The sequence below is a fragment of the Clinocottus analis genome, unplaced genomic scaffold, assembly GCF_023055335.1.
Source record: "Clinocottus analis isolate CAN_PGR_092001 unplaced genomic scaffold, fCliAna1.0.p SCAF_18, whole genome shotgun sequence".
NCBI lineage: Eukaryota > Metazoa > Chordata > Actinopteri > Perciformes > Cottidae > Clinocottus > Clinocottus analis.
Genome location: NW_027175909.1, coordinates 9,684,300 through 9,710,146, shown reverse-complemented (window position 1 = coordinate 9,710,146; position 25,847 = coordinate 9,684,300). Strand labels below are relative to the sequence as shown.

The 25,847-nt window shown below is 44.6% G+C and overlaps 1 protein-coding gene across 15 annotated transcripts in view; it reads right to left on the bottom strand.

Annotated features, from left to right (window-relative positions):
- Nucleotides 1–308: 308 nt before the first annotated feature.
- eya1 (EYA transcriptional coactivator and phosphatase 1) overlaps nucleotides 309–25,847 on the bottom strand; it is a 58,672-nt gene continuing 33,133 nt past the window's right edge. For 5 of the 15 annotated variants that reach the window (XM_068581768.1, XM_068581766.1, XM_068581765.1 and 2 more), the window contains 14 exons: nucleotides 25,393–25,459; nucleotides 24,867–25,012; nucleotides 23,959–24,096; nucleotides 19,681–19,763; nucleotides 18,955–19,144; nucleotides 18,090–18,232; nucleotides 17,301–17,384; nucleotides 13,878–13,967; nucleotides 4,707–4,765; nucleotides 4,428–4,588; nucleotides 4,097–4,211; nucleotides 3,659–3,780; nucleotides 2,724–2,824; nucleotides 309–639 (listed from right to left, as the gene is read on the bottom strand). In XM_068581768.1, coding sequence (XP_068437869.1) covers nucleotides 559–639; nucleotides 2,724–2,824; nucleotides 3,659–3,780; nucleotides 4,097–4,211; nucleotides 4,428–4,588; nucleotides 4,707–4,765; nucleotides 13,878–13,967; nucleotides 17,301–17,384; nucleotides 18,090–18,232; nucleotides 18,955–19,144; nucleotides 19,681–19,763; nucleotides 23,959–24,096; nucleotides 24,867–25,012; nucleotides 25,393–25,459 — 1,580 coding nt within the window. In that variant the 3' untranslated portion in view covers nucleotides 309–558. The remainder of the gene's footprint in view (nucleotides 640–2,723; nucleotides 2,825–3,658; nucleotides 3,781–4,096; nucleotides 4,212–4,427; nucleotides 4,589–4,706; nucleotides 4,766–13,877; nucleotides 13,968–17,300; nucleotides 17,385–18,089; nucleotides 18,233–18,954; nucleotides 19,145–19,680; nucleotides 19,764–23,958; nucleotides 24,097–24,866; nucleotides 25,013–25,392; nucleotides 25,460–25,847) is intronic. The other 10 variants (XM_068581769.1, XM_068581774.1, XM_068581771.1 and 7 more) reach the window with 7 other exon arrangements.

The window sequence follows — 25,847 nt, the reverse complement described above, 5'->3', positions numbered from 1 at the left end:
AGAAAGTAGGTAGACAGATAAGGAACAGAAAGAGGCGAACAGCTAAAGGGACGAGGGAGAAATGTCACCACCAGTAGTCGTGGGCCTGTGGTGTACTGTAGCTGAGTCTTGTGGCGAGGTGAGGCGAGGCGGGCGGGGCCATCAGTAGCCCTGCTCCCCTCACAGGTGTGAACCCTGACAGAGTCCCGGCACAAACAGGGGGCCGTAAAACACTTTGACAGCTTCAGAAAACGGCCAATTCACAGTAACCAGGGCAAGCAGCTGCAGCGCCGTAAATTCACCTCTCTCCTTCGCTTCCAGAGAGAAAAAAAAAAGTTTAGGGTTAAGACGAAGTGTGACCATATGTCAGCACATTAACCGTGTGCTCAGCCTTTTTTTTTTTCCTCCATTCTCCTCTTTTTTTCTTCCTGTGTAGAGGAAGACAGACGCCAGGCCGCACAGGGGGGTCTTTTCTGAGCTGTAGGGTCTGTGGCAAAGCGTGGGACGGGGACGGAGGGCGAAGGTGAAAGGTTGCAGGGTGTGCTGAGGCGGAGCAGGGTGTGCGATGGTGGTGTAGTGCTACAAGTACTCCAGGTCTAGAGCGTGGTGGAGAGCCATGAGGTCTGAATGGCTGGAGATCCTCCAGAAGGGCATGTTGTGCTGAGGGAAGAATACAAATGTTTTTAAAAACATATTTAAGGACTGAATCATTTAGACAATTTATTGACTTTCAGTCATGTAACACACACACACACACACACATATATATATAGTTTTTCCTCGGGTCAGACAGAAAGCTAATTAAAAGATGCGACCTTTGCAAAACTGGAATAGGCACTTTCAAGCTGAACTATTTAAAAAAAGATTAATGGCCATATCAATCGATATAGAAAAATGAAAAAAAAACATTACTCGCAGCCCATCAAAGCACTTGCAAGAAGTGCTAAGAAGATTTGACTCTTTTCACCACAGCTAAGACATTCAAAGAATGGAGAAAGCCTGGTCCTCTCACCAGGTAAAGCAATCATATCAATAACACACGCTGACTGCACGTCCTGCTCCCTTGTGCCTACGTCTCTGCGGCCCAAGAGTACATCTGTACCGCTACCTAATTTCTCCCCGGCATTAACATGTAGAGGTTTATACCATCAAACTAATCCAGGGGCTGTCTCCAACCTCAACTGAAGTGAACTCCCCACAGGGTCTTTTGAATGAACCTCCTGCCTGCCAGTGTGTGTTTGGGACAGTGCAAATGAGCTGTTGTTCCCAAGCAGAGGACGGGGGGAGAAACCCGAGTCGCAGAGAATGAAAGGAGCTTGTCAGGTAGAGTCCTCAGCTCCTCAGTGTGCAGAGCCCATTACACTCCCCTTATCAAAGGTATGGCCTCTCCCAGGCATATGTTCCGCTTAGGAGAGCCTGCACTGACCCTTAAAAAGCTCTTTGCTTTTTGTTTTGTAAATTGTCTTTGCTTTTAAGTTTAAAAGCTGCAGATGCTATCTCTGCCTTCTCTCTCAGGCGATGGTAATAACTGAAGGCCGAATTGTTTCGGGGATTGTGGATTTTTCTTTATAGGTGGAGGAACGAAGGTGCAAGAGAACTTGGAGACATTTTGCTTTTGTAGTTTCGCACAATGTCACGTCTGATGTGTGCCTCCTGACGGGTGAAATTGTTGTGTTATTTCAAGTCATCTCTGATGTTGACACAGAAACCTTTTACCGCATGCCGTGTCGTGGGACTCCCACCACTCAGACGGGAGGAAAAAACGCCTTATCCTTCCATCAATGTCACAATCCAACGACTCAAGACTGAGTGAAAATATTTGCATCTTTTTCCACAATCCCTTAAGACCATATTCCCAGGGTGTGTTTGCTTTCCATAATACAGAGCTATTGCTTTACACACTTCTCCAGGATGAAGGTCGCTACTTCTTACTAATCGCCGCCTAATCGCTCTTCATCTGTTCTCCCCGTTGTTTACTGAAAGCTGGAGTCTTTTCAAAGGGAAACTCCATGTCTACACACTGACACTGTGAATCACCGGCTGTCAGTGAAATATGCTCTCGGGCTGCTGATTAATTTGCTAATGAATATCTGATGTGGGCGGCTTACATGTTGCATTTGGTGTACATCCAAACTCGGCAGAATCACTGAATACACAAATTGAGGCGCAAGAGCCGACAGGTAAGGGCAACGTAAGCCTTATCTGAGCAGACACCGCTGGCTTGCTTGAACCGTCTCGTGCTAACAGGCTTGGCATCGCAGTAAATATTCTAATTTCATCAACAATGATTTGAGTCTCCTTTATGCACGCTCTTTATACAATGTGCCTTCAACAAGCCTGAAAGGGCTAGCATTACACACACAGCATTCACGCTGCTCAGGGTACCGAGCAGGAATATATAATTATGCCATCTACCCTCCCCTGCTCTGTAAACCTGAGATGGCGGAGGAAGAGCACTGATTACACACTACAGACTTTCTCTCTTGTACCTGGACGCCCTATAAGAGGATAAACGGATGAAAGTAAAGTAAGACTGTTGAGGAGGAGAGCGCTATAGCGCTGGCTCTTTTCTTTAGAACAGCATGGCAGGTATGTTTTGTGTTCTGTGAGCATTGATAATGAACTCCTGACCTGGCGGAAAGTACAAACGTTTTCTTTTCTCCTATCTGTGTATTTCTGATGATTTCACCAGAAGACTCAGTGTGTATACAGGGTGTGATATCTATTATTCCAAGACTTCTTACCTTTTTTGAGCCTTGCTCCTCTTCCACACCATCTCCAACAACAATGTAAACAACTTTCCTCCCGAACCTTTGAATTACTCTCTCAAAGCAGCTCTCCTTGCCTGTGGGGGAGTCGACAGCAGGATGTTAGTGGAGCGTTGAGTGGATGCAAACAGATACAAAAGCACTTGCACGGACCCACACTAAACACCGTCAAGTTGATTCAAAGGCGCAGGGTGACAAGAGCCCCTTTAAAAACACCACACACACACACAAAATAGGGCAGAGTGTAAACACTTTGAGCTCAGCGAGGAAATGTGATAAGATCAGGCCTCAGATAAAGGCAATCTGAAAAGCATTAAATCTGCTATTCTGCTCCTCCACCATGGGACAAATGGCCTTAAATCAGCCAAAATCCCTCTTGCATGCCACAGGGTCTGGTTAGAAGGACCAGTGCGCTTAACGCTCTGAGGAGCCCTGAGCTACACTCCGCTCCAACTCCACGCCGATGGGCCGGAAAACGTTGCGGGAGTGAAGCTTGATGTTTATTTTGCGTTTGAAACAGTGAAGAAGGGGAAGGACTGGAGGGAAAGGGGGGAGATTGGAGAAGGAGGAGGAAGAGCGGGGGCCTTATTGCTGTGGAATGACATAAATGTGCCGAAGTGGTTTCATATGCAGAGACTGAACAGGAGAGGCCTGGGGAGGCCCAGCGCAGGCCCAGCTCCAGGAAAATAATCCCAGGCTGATTAGGCCTATTCCTTCATAGAAGAACATCAACGCTCTCCGGTGTCTGAATCTCCCACCCCATCCACGCCTCTGCCCCATCACTTAGGTAGCACGTGTGTCTTCATTCTTTACACTCACCACGCTAAGACAACATGCATTAATGTCCCAAAGTGAGAGATTGATCGCAGCAGACAAAACAAAAGAGGATTGAAATCACATATTATGGTTACCTATTTTGGTTGCACTATAAATATTCTCGATAGGAAAGACTATCCCCAAGCCGTAGAGCAGGACCTTAGCCAGGGCAGGGATGAGCTGCGTGGTGGTCACCAGGATATTCACACAGTTTGACCTGCAGTGAGAGGAGAGACAAAGGAGGAGTGCAAAGGGATGACATCATTCAACATGACTCGGAGGGAGGACATATGAAAACACAGTGTGCAATGTATGAATTGCTTCCAACATGTCGTGCAATGAAGGGTTGAATCACAGCTTCCATTTAAAGTCAGATCTCCCAGCACACTATATCAGAAGACAAAGTCGATCCAGAAGAGCACTGACGTTTTCTTTAATAGTTTAGGAATATGGAGTTGACTTATTTACGCCACATGAGAGTTTATATATGTGTGGTATGGGACTGGGTACAATTTTCCTCACTGGAGTCCTACCTTGAGTGGATTAATGTTAGTGCTTTCAGTGCCAGTGTTAACCAGGAGTCCGTCAAGGCTTCAATTTCTGCTCGCAATTGCAACCAGGCTTCCCTTTTGGCTGGACCCAGCAGACCTGAAACGCAGGGTAACATTGTTTGGGTTGGACCAGCCCTCAGAATACCACTGAAATTTTCAAAATGTACCCTAACCAAGTGGTGTGGTATGTGTGCTTTTAGAACACACGCGCAGACACTCACACAAACGCCCACACGAATGAGGGCACATTCATCTGCAAACTCATTTCTACTCGACAGATATGTACAGAGCAGCGCTGCTTGTTGGGGATTACCTCCGACGTTATTTTTGTAGGTGGTGTAGATTTCTTTTACTCGTCTGTAGCGGAAAGCCAGTTTTCTCATCCAGTCCACGCCTCCCCGCACGCCTGTGGCCAGACACAGATTTGCACTGGTCGCCGCTGCGTGGAAACCGTCAGCGCCGAAGTTATACGTGCTGAGATGAAGACAAAAAAAACAAAACTGTCAGCACGGGCTGCGCCGACGTTGATGCAAGCAAATGCACGGTTCATTCTGACTATTCAATCAAGAATGAAAGCGTTCCAGTGTTGTACCTCAGATCCTGGCCGTTGTCATCGGAGGACACATCGTCGATATGTACCTGGTCACATTCCTGGAAGACACAAAACAAATACCTTGAATAAAGTTCACACACTAGTTCCACTTTTAGAGACTTCTCTTGTGAAAGGACTCTCCACACATGTTCTTCGTAATTTCTCACTTGAAACAACATATTCATTCAGGAATTTTGTGCTTTGACTGGACACCTCCCTCTTAATCCCATTTGCCTTGACTTTCTCTTTATATCTTTTTGAATAAATTCTCAACATGTTCAGCTCTGTCCGAACAAAAACCAACCTCATCATTAGTCAGAATGGACTGCGACCACTAGAGGGGTCTAAAGATATGCACACGCACAGACATAACCAATCAAGTCTCAATCTAGCAACTCCAAATTCTCCCCAGGTTGGCATCTGAACAGCTATGTCTGCGCGTACTGATATAAATACATACAGTAGAAGGATGTATGTAGGCTGGCTAAATGTATAAAGAGCCCTAAAGCACTAATGGTCTGTGCATGTGCATGCGTCTGTGTGTGCATCTCTAAACATGTGTGCGCACTCCTCTTCCCCTTTGGGGGTGCCTGGCTCCTCTTGGAAAGGTAGAGGGATTCTGCAGCTCTGCACTGATTCCGCCGGTACACAGTAACACAATCCAGACTTTCTGGCAAATGTAACCTACGAGAAAAATTGAACCTGATGCTAACCGCCAATGAAATTATGACCTCTGATTGCTGCTGCGCCACACACCAACACAGCCCCGGGGCCAGTCAGCCGGCAAAGGAGCGCAGGAGAAAGCAAAAAAAATCTGTTATTAGTTTTCCATTTATAGGAGGGCTGTAGTGCCTCCCCTCTTCACCGCCTCTCTACGTCCCCCTCAGCCAGCTAAAAATGTGAGGGAGCCCTGCTTTGGCATTCAGATCAACACATTTCACTCGGGGCAGAGCTTCGTTTTGCTAAAATGTGTGATGGCTAGCCATTTAGCCAACAGTAGTTTAAGCAATAGCCTTGTTAAGAGTAACAAGGCTATTGCAAAAAGGCTTTGAAATTGATTGTGACGTCAAATTCTCAATTTGTTTCAGTCAGCCCTAATCTTGAATGAGTAACAGACAGCGTATGAATATTTTACAAAGTAGAATTTCTCTGGAAAGCTACAAGTTTTAAATGTGTATCTGCCAACAATTGTAAGCCTCACCTGTTTAAAGTTACTTCAGAAATAATAATTTCTCATGGAAATTGAAACTTGAGGGAGAGAATTCCTCCGGTCTCAAGTATGAAAAATCCCTCCCGATTTTTGAAGCTTTTTAATTAAGTTTCATCCGGCTGTTAAGACACCAAAACACAGAAAGGACTTCCTTGTTTTAAGTCAATCTAACTGAGGCCAAATGCTGACGTTATTGCATTCCTCTCTAATGCTAGAGCAGGGTAAGGGTAAGGGCTTTGGACTGTAAACCTTTTTTATTTTACTGGTTCCCCTCTGAACAAATTTTTCATCTCCCTGGATTTGTGGGGAAAAGGGAGGGAAGGGCGACGTGAGGAGAAACTCAAACCAGCTGTTCTTTAACAGAATTAAAATCTTGACCCCCAACCCCTGCTCTAATGCAGCCATTCTCTCGCCAAGCCTCTCCCAGCAAGCCCTGAGATCCAAAGAGGAAAAGACTTTGACCCCGTGGCCCCTCTCCCCTCCTCTCCGGGGCTCCGGCACCCCGATAAGGGGGTGGAAGGGTAGAGAGGTGGGGATGGTGGAGAGCGGCGGGTAAAAGGCTGGGGGAGAGAGTCCAAAGTGACCTCACATGGAGCGAGCGCTGAGCCCCACGTTCCAGAAGATGGACTGCCAATTGGAGATGTGGTGCTGGCGGGGGCTCCTTGCTCTGTTTGGCCTAATCTGTTTCTTGACAATCACCGGCAGATCTTCAATAGTTGAAGAAAGCAGTAATTTGTCCCAGCTTGGAGATCTGCTGCCAACAAACTTGTGGCTAATTTATGTTCACAAATTATCCCCCAATTTTTTTTCTCAGAGCGAAACACAAGCCAGAAGTATTGGTGTGCTTAATTTCTTAAGTTGTAGAGGCATGTCTGTTTGTTTAGGAAAACAAAAACTGCACCCTCGGTTAAGCGCCTCATAAAGCCGTCTTTCAAAGTGAGTGGAATGCTTCTGTTATCCAGTAATTACTTGCCAATCAGCCGACAGCAAATCCCTCGTTTGGTACATCATTACCTAATTGTATGCTGTCTCCTGGTACCTTGTTTGATGACAATAGTTCCTCATGTTTGTTCTTCCCCTATAATGTGTTTCTTTCACAGTCTGACAGCCAGCGTGGATCAAAACAGCTATGTGAGAACCGTATTACTCAGCATGTTAATTAAAGGCCTACTTTAGGTGCCAGAGCCAGAACTCCAACATGACCCGAAACACGTAAATATGCCTCAGTAATTAGGCCTAAATGTGGTCATTATAATTGCAGCCTGATTATGAATGATTTGTCATGGACTTTTCCCAAATCCTCAAAGCTAATAAACACATCAAACCTCAACAAGTGTTAAAACAAAAATTCAAATGGCCTAGACAAATATACTGTAGCCCTTACATTTCTTTGTTTCTGTGTGTTTACAACGTTTTTCATTCTGTAGATATTATAAAGCCTAATTAACAGCTGAACTGAGCTTGAGACCTCCAGAAAGAGGTTTTTCTGTGTGTGTGTGTGTGTGTGTGTGTGTGTGTGTGTGTGCGCGCGCGCTGTGAATAAATGGGGAGGGGGTTGTTGGAGGAATGCGCGGACTCCAACAATTACTGTTCCCAGCTGGGGCTGGCATAAACCTCTGCACTGGCTTCCTGGGAGGACAGGGGAAGCTAATAGAGGAGGTGACTGTGGGTAATGTTGTACAGTAACCCTTACACATACTCATTAGGAGGCACTTGAAGGCCTCGTAAACACCACAGAGCCATGGATGGTGCAGGTTCAAGTCAGTTAAGTACAGTCGTATAGCCCAAGTGGCTCGGATGGAAAGAAACACTACGGGGGGGGGGGGGGGGATTATGAAATGCTAAATAAATAAAACATTTGTGTGAAATGCACACTGAGAATACAGATAGCAAAAAACAATGTGACACATAAAAAAAGGTCACACCTATATGTTCTTTATGTTTTATTCGTAATGAGATAAAGTAGCTCATAAATATGCAGGCAGGACATGCATCTCATCATCAAGTCACCGGCTCATTAGAAAGCTTGAAAGAAAAGTAACATGCTGCGATTATTTTGTTTGTATAAAATGAACAATGAAATGACAGGGCTTCAAGATGGTGGCACTTTGAGGGGCAGTCAGAGAACTTCTTAGAACCTTTTGAACATGTCTTTTCCGTCCTTCCCTCACCAAGCAAACAGCGGTCCCTCTAAAACCTACATCACCACTAACTCACACCAGATGTTCCTACTGTACTCAGAAGTGAAGACCTTCCACCAGAAGCCATCACAATTACTCCCAAAGCAAACACTACATTTTTTTGTTAAATTTATCAGCGGCATTCTCCTCTTTTATCTGAGCGACCAAACAGTCGGCAGCTATACAGGAAAGATGCCAAAAAGATGCACAGTTGAAGACAGGATGTTTCGGCCTCGGGATGCTTCCATCGCTACATCATTCACTCTCTCTTCCTTCCCCTGTCTCTCTGTCTGTCCACCAGTCTGCTGAAAACTCTTCACCGCGCAGGAAGCTATCAGAGCCCTCTTTGTTCCCCCTGGCATCTGTCATTAAGCAATCAGCGATGACGGCCTGAGTCTTCCTGCGGCCCGGGAGAGAGCGCAGAGTGGTGACTGCAACAGTCAGTCAGGGAGAAGAAAGACGGGGCAGCAATGCATGTTCCCAAAACACAGAAAGGACCACGCTATCAAAACTCTTTGACCTGTTTTCTTCCCATGAAGGTCCAGGTCAGTGTCCACTTAGTGGATTCAAGCTGCCCCACTCGCTCCCTCTGTCTCATCCTCTCTCAGGTGAGCAGTTGGGGTGGGGGTGGGTGGTCAAAATCGCAGTGTGAGCGATAACAGCCGTCATCACAGCATTCCTTGTGGCCCTACAGGCTAATGCCATGTGAAAAAGGCTCATCCATGGTTCGCAGGTTCTCAATACCACCACTCCACCGGCAGTGGCTGTCATCCCCCCCGCGGTCTGTGACCCCCAGCAACTTCCTCCTCTGTTCCCACCACAGGCACCCCTGTCTGGAGGAGGAAAGGAGGGAAGGGGGGGTCTGTGATTACCTGGGGGTCAAACACAGGATGTGGGTAACAAAGGGAGAGTTCTTCGAACCCACTTCATTCCAATCCACAATCTGTGCTTGAACAGCCATGGAATTCAAACAGCGGCGCCAAACAAAGCACAGGTACAGAAAAGTATATGCTGGTTTTACAGAAATTCACACGATCAGGAAAAGACGGAGTACGCTCCGCTCAGGCACAGGATTTTTTTAAAAAAGTGGTCTGCAAGTCTAATGACAGGAAAAGTTGAATAAAAGCAGAATCGCCCCACAGGTAGGGAGTGAAAAGTATAAATAAGTTATGTGTGATGGATGAGCTGTTTCTCATTATTTTACATTTTTGGCGTTTAAAGTCCAAACCACACCTCAAGGAGAGCATTATATGTAATATTAATCTCAGTCGTTTCAGCATTTTCCCTTTGCAACAAACGTATCCATATAAAACAGTTTCATCTTGCCAAAAGGACTGTCGTTTGGAAAAATCTTTCTCCACAGGCCATGCTGGGCAGGTGCTCTATATTTGAATAAATCAATTCTTAAATATCATCATTTGTCAACTGACAGTAATATTATATTTTCCATGCAGACTCAACCCCTATTGCTTGGTGATTCGGCTGTGTCAGGATGGTGGGTAGTGGGTGGAGGTGAGGTGGAACTCTGTGGAGTGAAGATTGACAGGGTGGCTTTGAAACCTCCGCTTTCTCTCTGTAGTCTTTCCAAAACACATCAGTGGCCTCGCCTCGGGACGTGATGGAGTCATGTCGATGAGGGTGACAGAACTGCTGCATTAGTGGCCAGGCGCATGATGAAATACCCACATCAGTGTGAACGGAACCAAAGTAGCCCATCTGACAAAATGGGCTTCATTTACATGAAAATTGGCTTTTTTTTTTGTTCACTGTTGCAATTTTGTTTCAGCAGCTGAACAAATGGAAAAAGAAAAATGACCCACTTCCTGGTTTCTCAGTTTTTCAAGGGTGCAGATCTCAATGGATTTTAGGTGTTATGGTAGTGTTATAGAAATATGAATGAAAATCTGTGCCACAATGTGTACAGTGTACAGTTGGTGACTGATCGCCTGAAGGACTTGATGTCATGATTCAACGAAAAGCACGGCGAGCATTATGTTCCTCCTTACTGTGAGTAAAATTCTAAGAAAATACTATCAAGGAAAAGACCATAAAGCTACCAGTCATATGGATGGCGGGTACAGGATCTGATTCTCTACAGCGGGACATAAAACAAACAGAATGGCTCCACACTAAGAGGCTCTGGAGGGCCATTTCAGCCACGAGGAAAAGGTAACCATGCGTTTCACAGCATCTCTCATTAACAGGCGGACCCTGGGTGAGAGTGACAGAGGAGGTTTCAACCCTGGGACTGAGGCAGGGACCTATAAAAGGTAGTCAGCTCACAGTGTCACAGGGTTGCTCCATAGGAGTGTGTTGGTGAGTTCAAGAGTCAGTGGGTACTTCCATGAGTGTTTGTACATTATGTATGTGTGTCTTAAGAATTCGCGGCACAACATTTTTAGCTTGCATGTGCATAAGTGTGAGAGAGGGATGCACACAGCATGGAGGCATCAGTGGACTAATTTAAAATGTTCCCACCTTTAGAGACCTTTCCACCCCTCCCTCTCGCTCTGTGAGTGGTTTGCCCCCATGCCCTTTATCCTCCAGACGGGAAGGGTTGTTTTCTCACCCAGTGAAGGGGGGAGACGGCCGCCCCCCCCCCCCCCGTACCCCACTGAGAGGGGGAACACAGGGGGCTCGGCCGGCGAGAGAGAGAGGCCCCCGGTTAACCACATACTGCTTGGAGTTAGCACACCTACAGTAAACTCACACCCTGAGTCACAGCAGAGCTGTCAGTCTTCCCGGGGAGCTCAGCCTCAGCGGGCTTCATTATACACATCACTTTACACCATCAATTAACTCCACGTACAGCCGCACACCCAGCACCGGCGTGAAAATAGTGAGGGAAATTATTATATTTCCAAAATGAAATATATGAATAAATCTACTGAAAAGTATATAATTAAAAAAAAACATTGTTACTATAATCATTAAAATAAATAATTACTGAAAATATTGCTATTACCTTTCCATGAGGATGTTGTTGTTAATTAAGAAATTACAAGAAATTTAGATTTTGTACAAAATTTTATTTTAGATTATGCATTATATGTTTATCGTTGTAGTTATTAAAATACAACTTATTCTACAGGGATAATGAACACAGTGGAGGTCACGTCAATATGGATCATATTGCCTTGAATTACTTTCCTAATACTTCCCTCAGTGAGAGCATTTTTTAAAATAAAAACTGTGCCGTTCATACAACACTACACCCGAGCAGCAAATGCTTTGTGTGGAACGATCGATAGAGAGATTTGAGTGTGTGGGTTGGGAGGGGAAGTCTTTTGGGGAGGTGCGGAATTTCTTGGACGCACAATTCTATCTCATGGTGAATTAAAAAAGAGAGCGCTGATCCAGAAAAAGGTCAGAAGTAAAAAGGGAGAGAGAGACGTAAGGGTGAAACTGAGCCCTGCTGACCCCTTCGGCATGCCCTCTTTCTTTTTATGACTTTCCTCAGAATTGTCACTCACCAGCTCAATCAACGCTTCGCAGCCTCCATTTACACACACACACACACACACACACACACACACACGCACACACACACACGCACACACACACACATAATACATAAGACCGAGAGTTGGCTGTGGCTTTAGAAGGCTGAGTACAATATTGTGATTCATTGTGATGTTTAGAGGCTTGTAAACAACCCTCTTGTGAATTTAAAATTCAGATTAATTTATCTTAAAAACTAACATTCTAAAATAAGCAAAAATTGTTTGGGACTGCGCATAAAGTGAAGAAGAGGGTACACTGAGTCCACATTTTATGTTCTTGTGCAGGGGCGGGCAGGACAACAGTGTTAAGTCTTAGATTGACCACTCTCACACACACACACACACACACACACACACACACACACACACACACACACACACACACGCACACACACACACACACACACACACACACACACACACACAGGCCACTAACTCTGCACCTGTGTTTCTGCACAGCCTCTGGGGTCTCCCTTTATGGCTTAGACTAAATTAGATGGACCATATGCATTTCTGCACATGCTTAAATACATAACTGCTGCTGGCTGTGGTATTTATAGTTGGACTCTATTTAGCTTTATCTGAGATGGAGGGCTGTAAATCAGCAGAGAGGAAACACAACTGGTTAGGCATTGCTGAGAACTGGCACTTAACACTCAGACTGGCCCGGCTCCGTTTAAGAGGAGAGATCAATATGCCTTCAAGAGAATGTCACTCCTCCTCTTGTATGATTGTTAATGACAATCACTGCAGCATCTGCGGAGAAGTCTTTAAATTTGATGTTCTAAAAAGCATTTTTGGAGCGGACCACACGGTGCTCTTTCAGTCATAATACTACTCTAGTTTTAGCTGGAAAATGTCTAAAGCCTTAAAGTGTCAAAACAAAATCTAATAATTTCGTTACTGAGATAGAGCAGAAGAAATATAATCGTTGCATTTTTCAATCATTTTATAAGCAGCCTGAGCTGCCAATTCGTCTGTGAACGGTTTCATCACAGATGAAAAGAAATCAAAACACAGGACAGATGTTGAGCAAAACCACATTTAAGCGTTGTCACAAACTGCCATTTCTTTTCAAATGATTGGGGCAATTCTATTAAATAAAGTGCAGCTACAATGGATTCTACATGGCCAGGGCATAAGGAACTATTTAACCAGTCAATTGCAACCAATTAACTTTGATCACGATGACTGCGTTTGGAATCTCAGTCACTCGTCTGTCTGGGAGAGTTTGAACCTTTCCTTTCCCTGTTTTTTTTTCCCTCCTTCTTGGGTTTGCTTCGTGCAACACTCCCGAAACATGGTGGTGAGTAATGAGACTTGGCAGACTGGCCGCAGATCTCTTCACACTTAAGTATCAAACAAAACATTTCCTCTACTGTGAGGTCAGCAGAAAGCAGGACACTGAGGAAAAGTGCCAGGTCAGTGAGATCAGATTCACTGGGAGAAAGAGACTCAGAAGAGGGGAAGGCAGGGACACAAATGGCAAAAATGAAAATCATAAACAGATAATTGGATTGGAGTTAGAGTGTTGAGGCATACAACATTGAGATGAATTGCTTTGTTCATTGTTAAATTGTGATGAGCACTAATAGATAGCTGGGTATGACATCTTGATCTGAAGGAAGGACAACTGTGGCACACACTTTTCTGTACATCCAGCCTGAGCCTATAAGCATCCCTGACCCTCTGGTCTTTTACCTCTCCCCAGAGTGAAGCAGACACTCTAACAACCCACCACACACACACCTCCCTACCCTTGATCCCTCTATTCCTGTGCCCCAGAGGCAGATCTGACACTCGCCGTACATGAATCAGGGGGGCAAAGAGGAGTGGGAGGGGAGATGGCGGGGGTTTCATACTGTGACGCTGGGGTCTAGGTGGACTGCGACACCAAGCACACAGCAGGACACGGACAGACAGAGCGGCCGCAGAAACACTAGAGCTTGACAAATTGAGCTGGCCGCTATGGGAGTGGGAAGGAGGCGAGTGGTGGGGGCAGGCCTGGTGACCCAGGAATGACGGAGACTGACAGCACATGTAAAATTCATGGTCTCCCTTGAGCTCCGAGGTAATACTTCACCACTATGAGACTGATAACTGAGAAACAGGCTCCACGCTATGAAGCAGTTGTTGCTGCTCTCACTAAAATCTTGATGGACGGTTCATACACTCCTGTTATACATTCCTCTGACCACTCAGAGCATCACAAGGTGAACAGAAGGCATTTGTGAAGATGAAGAACATGGCGGAGCTGAAGACATGAAAATAGACTTACCTCCAAGTCGTTAAAGAATAGGTGTGTGTCGGCCAAGTTGAAGATCATTTCTTCCATCCTCAGGCCTAATGATACAGATGTCGGAGGATCCTGGAAAATAGACAAAGACCATTAAATCAAATAAAACTCTTTCTGCTGAATATTGAGGTAATTTTGTTCCATTTGAAGTGGTTAATGTGAAACAATAAATACAGCTGTTCCCTCTAAATCACTCAATTAACACAGAATCCCTTTACATTCCTCAGCAAGCTATTCCCATAAAACGAAGACATTAGGTGGACTTGAAAGTTTCAGCCTCTGTTTACGACTCTCCGAAAGCGACCAGAATAGTCATCAGAAATGCCACAGACTTGAACGAATGCAGTAAAAGCATGTCTCTTCTAAGGAAGGGTGGTCGATTTAGAAGAGTCGGGGGTCACAGGCTCATCGTAAATAGCCTGTTCGCCATGCACATACCTGTGCTGATGCATCATCTGATTGCTCTCGAGCTGATTAAAATACATTCTCCATGAATCAAACTACTTTGAGAGGTTTATTGGTATTTAAAATAATAATAAAAAAAGATAATGCGTCAGACACTGCAGCTGCAATTTTTCCTTAAATCCTGATCTCTGTGAGTAATGTGACACGAGCTGTAATGGTGATAGGGTTGCACTGTCTGTAAGATAACACCGAGGCAAGAGGGAACTATATTATAAATAGTTAATGAGCCTGTGACAATGTGTGCGATTTTCCTTTTAAAAAGATAATGAATTGACAAAAAGTCTTTTGTGTTTTTTCCAGCATGGACAAAGATGTGATCATTTGTCTCATGCGAACACAATTGCTCAAACACATTTGTAAGGAAAACTATAAACAACATACAACACATGTTATAATTAATTAACTGACTGGAAAGAAGATCATTCTTTTTTTTCTTGTTGCACAAATTGAATACCTTTTTTTAAAATCTTAAACCTTTAATCAACAGATTGTCTTCAGCAAGCAAAGGATGAAGGGAGACAATAACAGGCTGTGGAGGAGGATTGTCTGCAGCTGGGTGAGACTGCATTGAAGACAGGACCAGAAGCAGGGATTACAGAGTTAAACCACCTGAAGACACACCTGAGCTTTCTGCTGATTAACTGTCACACCCCACAACGCTTATGTTTTCACTAAAATGACCAAGGACAAACCACACAAGGAGACCTCAATCCCCACTTCTCGAGGCTTTCTCCTTCCTCTTAACCTCCCAGTTCGAATCAATCTTTCAGTCGGAATTCATCACAAATAATTAGCCTCCCACATCAACCGGCTCCCAGCTCCCTCTCCCCGACCTCCGCCGCTGTTGGTTGATTTAGCATAAAGGGCTGGTTTGGTGGGAAAAGGCAGTCTTCGCGAGTGAAACCTTTTCCAATTAAATCTAAACAATCAGTCAGTGAGGGAGTTAAGAATACAAGCGGGCCAGAAGGCCAAAGTGCTGCTGCTGTCATTGCTCCAGTGCCACCTGTCCCGAGATGTCAGTGCCATCCACAGGGGCGCCAAGTCCCCCCCTTTCTCTGAGCCCCTTACCAATAACAACCCCCCATCCATCCCCACCCACTTTAAGCTCTAGCTCTGGCGAGCCCAATAGCAGCACAGCTGGCCTCAGCCATCAGCTTTATGGGGGGGAGCTGCCTTGATGCCAATTAAAAGAGCTGATAAGAGCAGCAGTGTGTTTATGTGTGTATGAGAAGGAGAAAAAAAGAGTCAGAGAGAGTGGGTGGGAGGTCACAGTGAGTGAGAGAAAGTGTGGATGTGTGCACACATCTATTTATAGTAGGCTCAGAGTAGCAAGGGGGGGAAACGGTTCAGTAATTTTTTTGTTTATGCCACGAAGACGGGGATGACATGAATGACAGGAGGGAAGAGAAGATCTGGTTGTTGTGGTGGATGTTGGTCTGCCTCACTTTCTTTTCTGAGCTAGTTTACAGATCCGCGTGTCAGATAGGCGTTGAGGTAGCGTGCTTTGTGGTTGCTGTGAATAGGCATGTCTCTGTCTTATAATGCTGCTTTAATGTGATAGTGTCAGCAGGTTGGAGCATGAGGGAAAGTTTTGTCAATTCTTTTTTTTTTTAAACAAATAGGGACTGAAATGTGCAGAGGGGGCGAAAAAGAGGGAACAAAAGAGAAAACAGAGAGTGAGAGGGACTGTAGCGGCTGTCACATCCTATATGAGTTCTGATGAAACGGGCCCTTATGGAGTCAGGAGTGTTTCCTGTTTCAGAGGAGCACACTGGAGACCCTGTGTATGCATCTGCGTGTGTGTGTGTGTGTGTGTGTGTGTGTGTGTGTGTGTGTGTGTGTGTGTGTGTGTGTGGTTGGAGAGTCCCTCGTCACTGAGCCACAGCTCCCTAAGCCATAGCTCTCTCTTTACCCATGCAGGGCTGAGAACAAAGTAAATAAACAGTGGAGGGTCGTGGGGCAGCCCTCTTTCACCCCAAAAGCAAAACACTGCCCCCATCAAACACCCCTCATACCAGAACAAAGGCGCAGAGCTCGAGCTGCAGACGCTAAGCTCTCTGACATATGAGGAGCAATATGTCATTTTTGACTTCAAAACCAGACACCTCCATAGCCAAAACAACTGGTGAAAAGAAATGTTGCTCACACACAAACACAGATTAATTATTTTTTTTCAAAAACTGATTCAATAGTTATCCATGTATATATATATATATAAGACCTGGTGATTGGAAGCACTATGAAGGCTATAGGGAACTTGTGACCTCAACAAAACCATGAGAATAGGATTTTGCTTTATTTCCCAAATTGTTTGTTTAGAAAGTTTAAACTTAGAGAGGCAATTTACATGGGACAACAAATAGCAAAGCCTGGAAAAGTAAACTCTTCATTGGGATGGAAAATACCCTTTCAGAAAAATAAAAATAAATAATTGATGTATACATATGTAATGTATTTTTATCTGAATCCTAATTAAGGCAGGTTTGAGAAAATCTGTGTGCTTCTTGAGTTTTAACTGAATTACACTCGGTTGACTCAGTTTCCTGCACGGGTCTCAAGGGAGATCCCTCTCTGAAAAGGATGGATTGAGAAGCACTTAATTAAACTAACAATGTGGCATTTCTGAAGGAGAAAGGAACACTTAAGATGTGTCAATAGACATCCAGAGTGCAACTGTTGTGAGCCCCTACAGCTGAGGCCCGACCAGCCATGCATGGCTCCAACAGCTGCAAAGAGCAGTCAAATACTTGTCAAGCCTCATTGGGCCTATTAAAAAAAAGAAACAATTATCTGTACATTGAGTTCTGCTCTATCTTCTCACTATGGACTCTGTGAAATTGATAGGCCCTCATTGGCCATTTCCACCCGCTCTCCCCTTTTAATATGTATGTGTTTTGCCGATAAAGTGCACCGCTACTGTCGCAGTCTGATGTCACTCACCCGTCCATATCTGTTGGCATAAGAACCCGTAAGCAAGGAATGGAAAACGATGATTGTTTCATCCAGGTCCCAGATGAAAACTCGCTGGAGAGATGGCGGGCGAAGGAAACAAAGAAAAAAACAAAGAGAAAAGAGGAAAAATCAATGGTGCACTCTGTAGGGCTGCAAGGTGATCCTCCTGGTCAATAGGCCAGAAGCGTGTATTTGTGCGCCACAGGGACCAGGATCCATTTGCTTGGGTTGGTCACCGCAACACTCCTCCCATCAACCCACCACACGCTTTCCATCCTCTGCCCATACATTAGCGTAATCAATAGTGACAAACTAATTAACTAGATATGTTAACACGCCATGATGTCAGTGCTATAATGGGCGCTATTAACTTCGCTTAAATTCACATCATATTAATGAAGAGCCCTCAGAGTTTATTTTGACATATGGTCACTATCAAAGTGTTGTATGGCTCATGGTGCAATGCTACCATTGTTAGTCAGGGCTCCAGTCTTTGATGACTAGAATATATACATTATTCACTTCAACGATGACTCACTTAATCACATGCCTTATTGTTTATTTACAAGGTATACATGAGAACTTTATATATGTGTTTAGTGATGTCAGATATTCCACGATGCATCAATTATGCATTTATTGTTCAGGAATCAAATATTTAAGCATGAATGCCCACCAAGTGTTAAAGCTGCTGTAGCAGCCATATAAGTGGATTAGTGTCCGCGTGCCTCAGACAGGGCGAGGCTGACTGTCGCCAAGGTAGCGGGCTCACCCTACCTCAAGGTCGGAGTCAGGCGGCGGTGATGGGTTGTTGTTCCTTCTTCCCCGGCCACGTGACTTTCCATCCGATGCCCGGCGCAATCGATCCGAATCTGAATCTTTAATGGGGGTTGATGGACTGTGGATGGTACTGTACTCTGCTGAAAGAAAGGAAAGAAGGAAGAAGGAGAGTATAAAAAGAGCGTATCGAAGATGAGCTATGATTTGCTTTTAGCAAAGAAGTGTGAGTGACCATTTGTCTTGATGTGAGACAGACAGCTTCCTGGGAATTTTTTATGTGTTATGCAGGCCTACAGGTAACAAACATATCATCAATCAGTTGCAGAACACAGTTACTAAACGCTATAGTGCTCCATACTGATTGAATAAACAAGAGGCAATGGATTACATGTCAACGAGATATATCAGAGATGTAATTTAAATAAATTGGATGACTGTATATGAAATTACGTTTAGTTAAAGCCTGATGTCTTTGGTGTTGATTGATGACAATTTCAAATTCAATCATAAAGTTTTAACTGACTTATAAAGATACAATCAGTGCTTTATTGCCAGATGATGCATTAATGTCACGTTCAATTATGGAAAACTCCACATCAGATTTCAGTTTGAACTGTTTTTCCTTGCTTGCCACACTAAGTGATGGTTGAGACCATTTCCTACTCCTCCCTTTGTGTATTTGGGGTTGGACAAATACAGTGCTTTGGCCTTTAGCTCATGTTCTCCTATCAGGAGCAACTTCCAGTCAGTGAGAAGGAAGGGATTCAGTGGCTCGATTCCTCGAAAAAAGAAACATGGCTCTTAGCAGGATCAGGGCCTGATAATCAGGTTACGCAAGGCAGCCCTGAGGCTTGATTCTTACCTGCAGGGTTCTCTGTGACGGCCTGGCTGGTGATGCCGGTGGGTGGCTCTTGGAGGGTGTAGGTCGTGGTGGTGGTGGAAGGCGTGCTGGGGCTGGTGTTGTTACTTGTCATGTACGGTGAAGTGTAGGGTGAGCTGTTGTAATACTGAGCATACTGCCCCTGGCCAAAGGCTGGATAACTGGCATAGTCCTGTTGAGAAAGACAGACATATACAGATAAGGCAAGTAAAGATAAACAGATAAAGATAAAACAGATTAGTTCAATGTGGTGTAAAAGGGAAGAGTTAGATCAAAAAGGTGGAGAGAGACCAAAGGTAGCATAGTTGAGGAAGAGAAGTAGGAGGTTTGGCAGAGTAATGTGAGATTTGCCCTGCACCACATTTGCTACTTTACAGTGCAGATTCCAAAACATAAATGCAAACACATGTCTGTTCTGTCCGACATCTGGACAACGATCTGTCTTTTTTCTACCTCTCCCGCTCTTCTGTGGCATAATACATTTCTGTTGGAGGAAGTGCAGTAGATAATCCTGCGTACAAATCTTTTGACATCCAAGAGATTCATGTTTGAATGTGTCATGGATGAAATGTAACATATTGAGTATGCATGTTTCATAAAGATTTCCAGGTTGGGAAGAAGTCTGCAATTCCAGCTTATATAAACTCATAGCTGCTGCCAGATATCAGATCACAGAAATGGAATGAGCTGAAGGAAGTGCACAGCTACCTGTTGTGTGCTGTTGAAGCCAGAGGAGTTTGTCAGGGAGTTGTTTCCTGGATACAATCCTGACGTTGTTGTGAAAGTACCACCTTTAGGGAAAAATAAGAATTTTGAGTGATGTAGAAAATCATATTTGATCAAATAACACTATAAAATCAGCAGTAATTCAAGCAATGCCGTCAAGAAATGAAATGGCATATTGTTCCGGGGTAAAAAGATTTTCTTTTGTGAAACAACTATTTCAGGTGGCGAACAGAGGGAGGCCTGAGGGAGCACTCCCAGCAGCGGCCTTATCTTTCTCTTCTTCCTTCCTTATCAGTGATTGGATCAGGCCTGATGAATGACAGAGGGGTGGACAGAACCTGCTCCCACAGCCGTCCAAGCCCGCACAATGTGAGGAAGACAAGAGACTTTTGTGTGTGAGCTACCGAAGGGTGGCGTAGGCTAAAGGGGGGTCGGGGTTGGAAACGATGGATGGAGCATGAGGATGCCAGGGGGGTGTGCATGGGCAGTGTAGTGAGACAGAGATGTATAGGGAAGGAGGGTGGAGGTCGCAGTGAGTAGCACAGAGGGGGGTTTGCTGCTGACATCCAGCCCCAATGAATATGTATGTTCCTCTTTTCACTTGCTCAAAGGATGGTCCTCCTGGGTAATTAAATCATTCAAAAGGGTTGATAGCATCTAATAGCTTAATAATATACATGACATGAGTTATAGAGCGGCGGCCCCCGGGGGCTCGACTTCTGTCCTCAGCGGCCATCCACCTGCACTGTCATGTCGGGAGATGCAGCTTGAAGGGGATCAGACTGTGAGGGAGGCATCAGGGTGACATGGAGAGCATGAGAGAGCGGTGCGTATTAAACTCATATGATCCAGACTGTGGTATATTTTAATTTCACAAAAAAACCTTTTTGTATATTTGTATACAGTGCTTTATAAAAGTTGCTTCTTATGTGTAAAAACAGAAGAAAAAAACAAAGCAGATTTAAATTGAAAGACAATCAAGCAGGTTGCCTTTTGAGTAGATATTATTTTGCCTGTTGATTAAGTGCTCAAAGCACACACTTCGGTGGGATTGGTCAGAGAAGTTTCAGCGTTTTATTTTGTTGGAGTAGTAGAATTTCATACAAATAATTGAGTAAAGAAAGTTTAAAAATCACCCAAGAATCATTGCAGTTATCCAAACCTTTGCAAATACAACCCCAGGGCATTATGAGATGCTTCTGGTCATTGAAAGACAAATCACTTCTCCATACATCCACAGAGGACATGAATTAAGGCTACTACCATTACATTATTTTAAAAATTGCCTCCACATATCACCACAGTGATCCTCCCGAAGCCATAAAAATATCCCGTGGAGTGAAAACGAAAGGCGAGATAAATTTACTGTTCCTAAATGGGGGCGTAATTACACCTTTGTTCCCAGAGACAAACAGAGGGAGTTCCTTTCATCCTCTGGTCATTGGCCCCATCAGGAGGGCCCTCCCACACCGTGACCAACGTGAAGCAGCTTTTAGTTCAGGGGGGAAGGATCAGGGAAGTGCGGGGGGCATGAAGGGTACCGTATGGAAACCACGAAATAGAAAAAACGTCGTGCAATGTTTAGCCTGGTCAGTTAGCTAAGTACCAACCGCTGTGGCCCAAAAACAGAAAACAAATACCTCCCAAAGCTCTCAAGATTACCAGGATCCATTAGTTATTTGTGCAGTTTCTCACGCTATGCCTCCAGCAATTACACATAGAGCAGATTTTGACCTTGTTCTTCATCCTGGCCTCTACCAGTTATTTTTGTCAAAACGGATCTTTCGCTTTGTTGTTTGGTTTGATATTTCAATGCATGCAGGGGGGAAATTCAAAACTTTTGTGTTCTCCGCAGAAAGTTCAACATCAAGTGAAAGTCTAACAGAACAATATGTCAGAGATAAGGAGGAGTAAGGCTGCAAAGGACAACAACTTAGTCTAATGCACGGTTCAAGCGGTCATAAAAGCTCTCGTGGGCAGGGTTTGAGGGTCGCTCTGTGGAGAACAAGGAGCCACATAAAAGCCGAGGGGACCCCCGCTAGCAGTGAGAATGAGCCCATGCTGTTGGTGGTGGTGCTGGTTATAGTAGGGGGAGAAAGAGGGGAGAAAGGGGGGGTCTTGTGGTTCCCCCGGGGGGCATGTTTTCTCTCCCTCCCCCTGTCCTGCTCCAGTTAGTTCACTCACTCAAGACCAGACATCATCCCTCCCTCCTCTCCTCCTTCCCTCCTGCCTTCTGGCTCCACAATTGGAAGTCCATTTGCTTTGCTTGATCAGTCCCTTTGCCATGGGCTATGTCTATCATCAGTGCACAATATTTGTAGCAGAAGTTTGTATGCCCCACTTGGGAATAGGCTATCAAGTCCAGATGGGGCTCTCCTTTTAAAAAAAGGCAGACGGGCCTTCAGCTTCTTGAGCTCGCACCGCCACTGGGACAGAATGCTGGAATCCAATTATTCACCAAATTAGCATCTGCTCAGTCCCCCCCCATCAGCACAATCTCCCTGTCTCACCACACACCTTTTTCTGACAATCCATGAGATGCATTACATACACTCCGACAAGGCGTTGCTGTGGTGCACAAAACACTGGTCTCTTTTAAGCTCCGGTGCCACGACTTCAGCACCCGCACAAAGCTCCATGGCATCGGACATGAAAGTAAGGAGTAAAACCAATAATCTAATCGTCCTCTGCCTTGACAGCTGGCCACAGGCTGGTGGCGGGGACACTGACAGAAAAAGGGGGGTGTAGGTATCAGATGTGGAAAAAGAGTCTTTGGTTGGGACACCCAGGCCCGAGGCACCTCGCCCAGGCAGATCAATAGGCCAGAAAGAGTAATGATGATGGTGTGGCAAAGGGCCAGAGTCACAGTTAGAGAACTCAAGGCCAGAATAGTGGTCAATCTGTCATCTAACGTGGCTGTCAAATACTAACGCACTTAACGCTACGTGGGGCATCCGATGGCCAGAGATAGCAGAAGACAGGGAGGGAGAGACTGAGTTAGACGGAGAGACAGAGAAAGACATCAGTAAGAGCATAATACTCTGAAGATGAATGGGCACATAATACTGTCATCGTGAGTTAAACCACTAAGGGCAGGACAGCGGATTGAACATTATGCTGTACATGGTCCGTCTCTTGTTCCCTTTCCTTCTCTCTCTGCCTCTCGCTCTCTCTCTTTCTTTCAGGAGTTTGGCTGCACGCTGCACAACTCTGGCTGTGACCGACTGTATTTGGTTAAGAGGCGTGGAAAAGAGGCTTCCCCGTGCCACATCTGCTGCTGAGCTGGCGTTATTTATTGTGAGATTGTTGCTTCTCAACAACATGTGGAGATGTTTTTACTGTCACACAGTAGATATTACAGGAGAGGAAGACAAAGGCAATGCTAGCGGTTGGCTAACTGTCCTTGCCCAGTGCAGGTGGAACAGAGGCTTTTTGAAGCAAGACAAACAGAGAAGAATAGAAACACGTTATGGCAGAAGGCTTGATCTACATTTAAACAGAAAGTATGATTGGACAGAGAGAGCAAAAAAGGAGGAGTGCACGGCGCAACGACTCCTCTTTCTAAGGTTTCAAGGCCATAAATCTCTAGGGTCTCAGCTCTAAAACAAATACAAATATGATCACAGGGAGAGAAAAAACAAATGGTGGGGAGTGGGGAGTGGGGACGACATGGCTGGTGCCTCCTAAGTGCCTGCCATTTTTCCATCTGTGTTGATTCTTTTAAGAGGAGAGGAATGGAGAGGGAGGCAGCCGTCATGGCGGCAAATAATGACCGTCGGGAAGCAACCATCTTTTGGGGAGTGTGAGGACCGTGCTGTGAATCCGTCTGGCTCCGCATGCTATTAAATCAGGGACAGAAACCTTTTTTCTCTAATCTTTAAAACAAAAAAACAGTACCTGACCTTATTTGGATTGTCTAAGCAGAGGAAACACATGGCAGAAACAAATAAGAAAAAAGAGATAGGACAGAAAATGACACAGATCGAACAAAGCAGGAAAGACGCATACCAGCAACTAGGTAGTCGGTGAATCAAAGTCTGCTCTGTCTTTTTGTGAACCACTCGTAATGTCAATGTTTTTTTAGCTATTTTGCTGCAAATATGGTAATGGTACAAGCGTGAAATTGGCAACGCTGCCGTAAACCTAACCCTTTAAGAGTGAGTGATGGCTTCTCACACACTTTGACCAAAAACAAACAGCCTGACTGACATGTGAAGATGCACTGAGAAAAAGACGAAGCATTCAGAAAGATGTCCTCACCCTGCATCTGGTAACTGTAGGGGGCCTGTCCTGTCTGCGGTGTTGTGAAGCCAGAGCTGTAGCTGAGGAAGCCGGTCTGGCCCGGGGATTGGGACTGGGTCAGACCCCCCTCCGTCTTTATGCCTGCCCACAATGGACCTAAATCGGTTAGTGACACCAGGTCGGTTTGATGCACAAACAACAGTCAACACACACATTTAAATAACACTTATCACAAAGGGCGATTCATTCGACCGTCACAAGTTCTTTCTAAATATTATCTCACACTGGATTTCAGTCTCACAGCAAAGGAGTTGTCTACTTGGCTGTAAAACCAAAAAGCATGTTCGGAGAATGGTTGTTTTATTTTATGTTATCATTAGTGTTATTATTATTATTATTATTATTAATATTATTATTAATATTATTATTAATATTATTATCATCATATAATAAAGTGATAATACAAGTAATATAACAATCTGCTTGTGTTTGTGAATTAAACTGGCCACTGCTTACATTCAATCAGTCACGTTCCAGGACTCCATTCAAATAAACAGTGTAGATTCCTCCACATATTGGAGAGTCTTTTGGTTCGAAACACTCTCAAGACTTTGGACAAATAAAGCCTACAGCTTTCCATCGCATTGCCAGAGGAAACTAGTTTTTGTTTTACAGATTTGTATCATTAATCTTTCAGATCTATCGGAACAGCTCAACGAGCAAACTCTGTTTTTTTGCAATGAAGGAGAGTATGCCGGCACTAAACAACAACTCAGCATCTCTTCTGCTTGTGCTTTACTGGAGCAATTGTGGGAACAAGGTTTGTTATGAGCAAGGCCTTGGACCTGACCTTCAGAAAGGAAAAATATTTAGTTGTCGTCAACATAATACAAGAAAAGGTTTTGATGTGTGTTGAGAAATCTTACCATAGGCTGGGATGCCGTAGGGCTGGCCAGGCTGGGGGTAGCTAGCATAAGCTGCGGCCTGCTGCATTCCTGTGGTGTACTGCGTCTGTCCATACGCAGCCATATTTTGGGATGAAGGGGTAGGAAGAATATGCGGATATGTTCTGCTATTTGAGAAAAGAAACAAAAGACAAACGTGAGACAGGAAGGCGGGAAGAAAAGGGACCATGTTTTACCCCTAAAACCAAAACACAAACTTTGCTAACTTACAAATTCCTTTTGATTGTGCTACTTCATTTTAAACACTGAACCAAGCTGTAGGACCGATAGCATCGCACAGCTCATAGACATAGTGGAAGAACAATAAATGGCGAAGGACATTTTTGCAAGATAATAATTACAACAGATTTCAGAGGGCGCAAGCTGCAGACATCCAGGCAAACAAAGCCAGTCGAAAAATCCCCCGATCTCGCACAAGGATCTAATTAAAGAGCCAAATGAAGTTGGTTGCTGCTTATTTTTTAAAGAAAAATAAAAGGAGCCTTACTTGGAAGGGTATATCTGTGGAGAGAACTGGTGAGTTTGTCTTGGGCTGAAGCCACTGCTTCCAATAGCTGAGGAAAGTGAAAAAGAAAAGAGGCACGCACATATTTAAACATTAGAAATAAGGTAAATATTATCTTTTGCCAACAGAACTTCTGGAGTCCAAGGAAACAGTAATTACATTGCATTACTGTATTTATTTCGGTAACCTCATTTAAGGTTGACAACCGGAGACCAATAATGAAGCAAAAATAATCAGGTAAGATCATCAGGTTTTTCTGCTGACCCGCGTATCTCTGAGATACTTCTGAGCTGCTATGGTGACCGCTGGTGTAAACACACACAGGATGGTCTGAATCAGTCTCGGCCTGTGGATCCAGTTGCCTTGGGCCTTTTGAGCCACAACCACATTGGAAGTGACATCACTGATTGCAGGTAATGAGTGCTACTGCATGATCA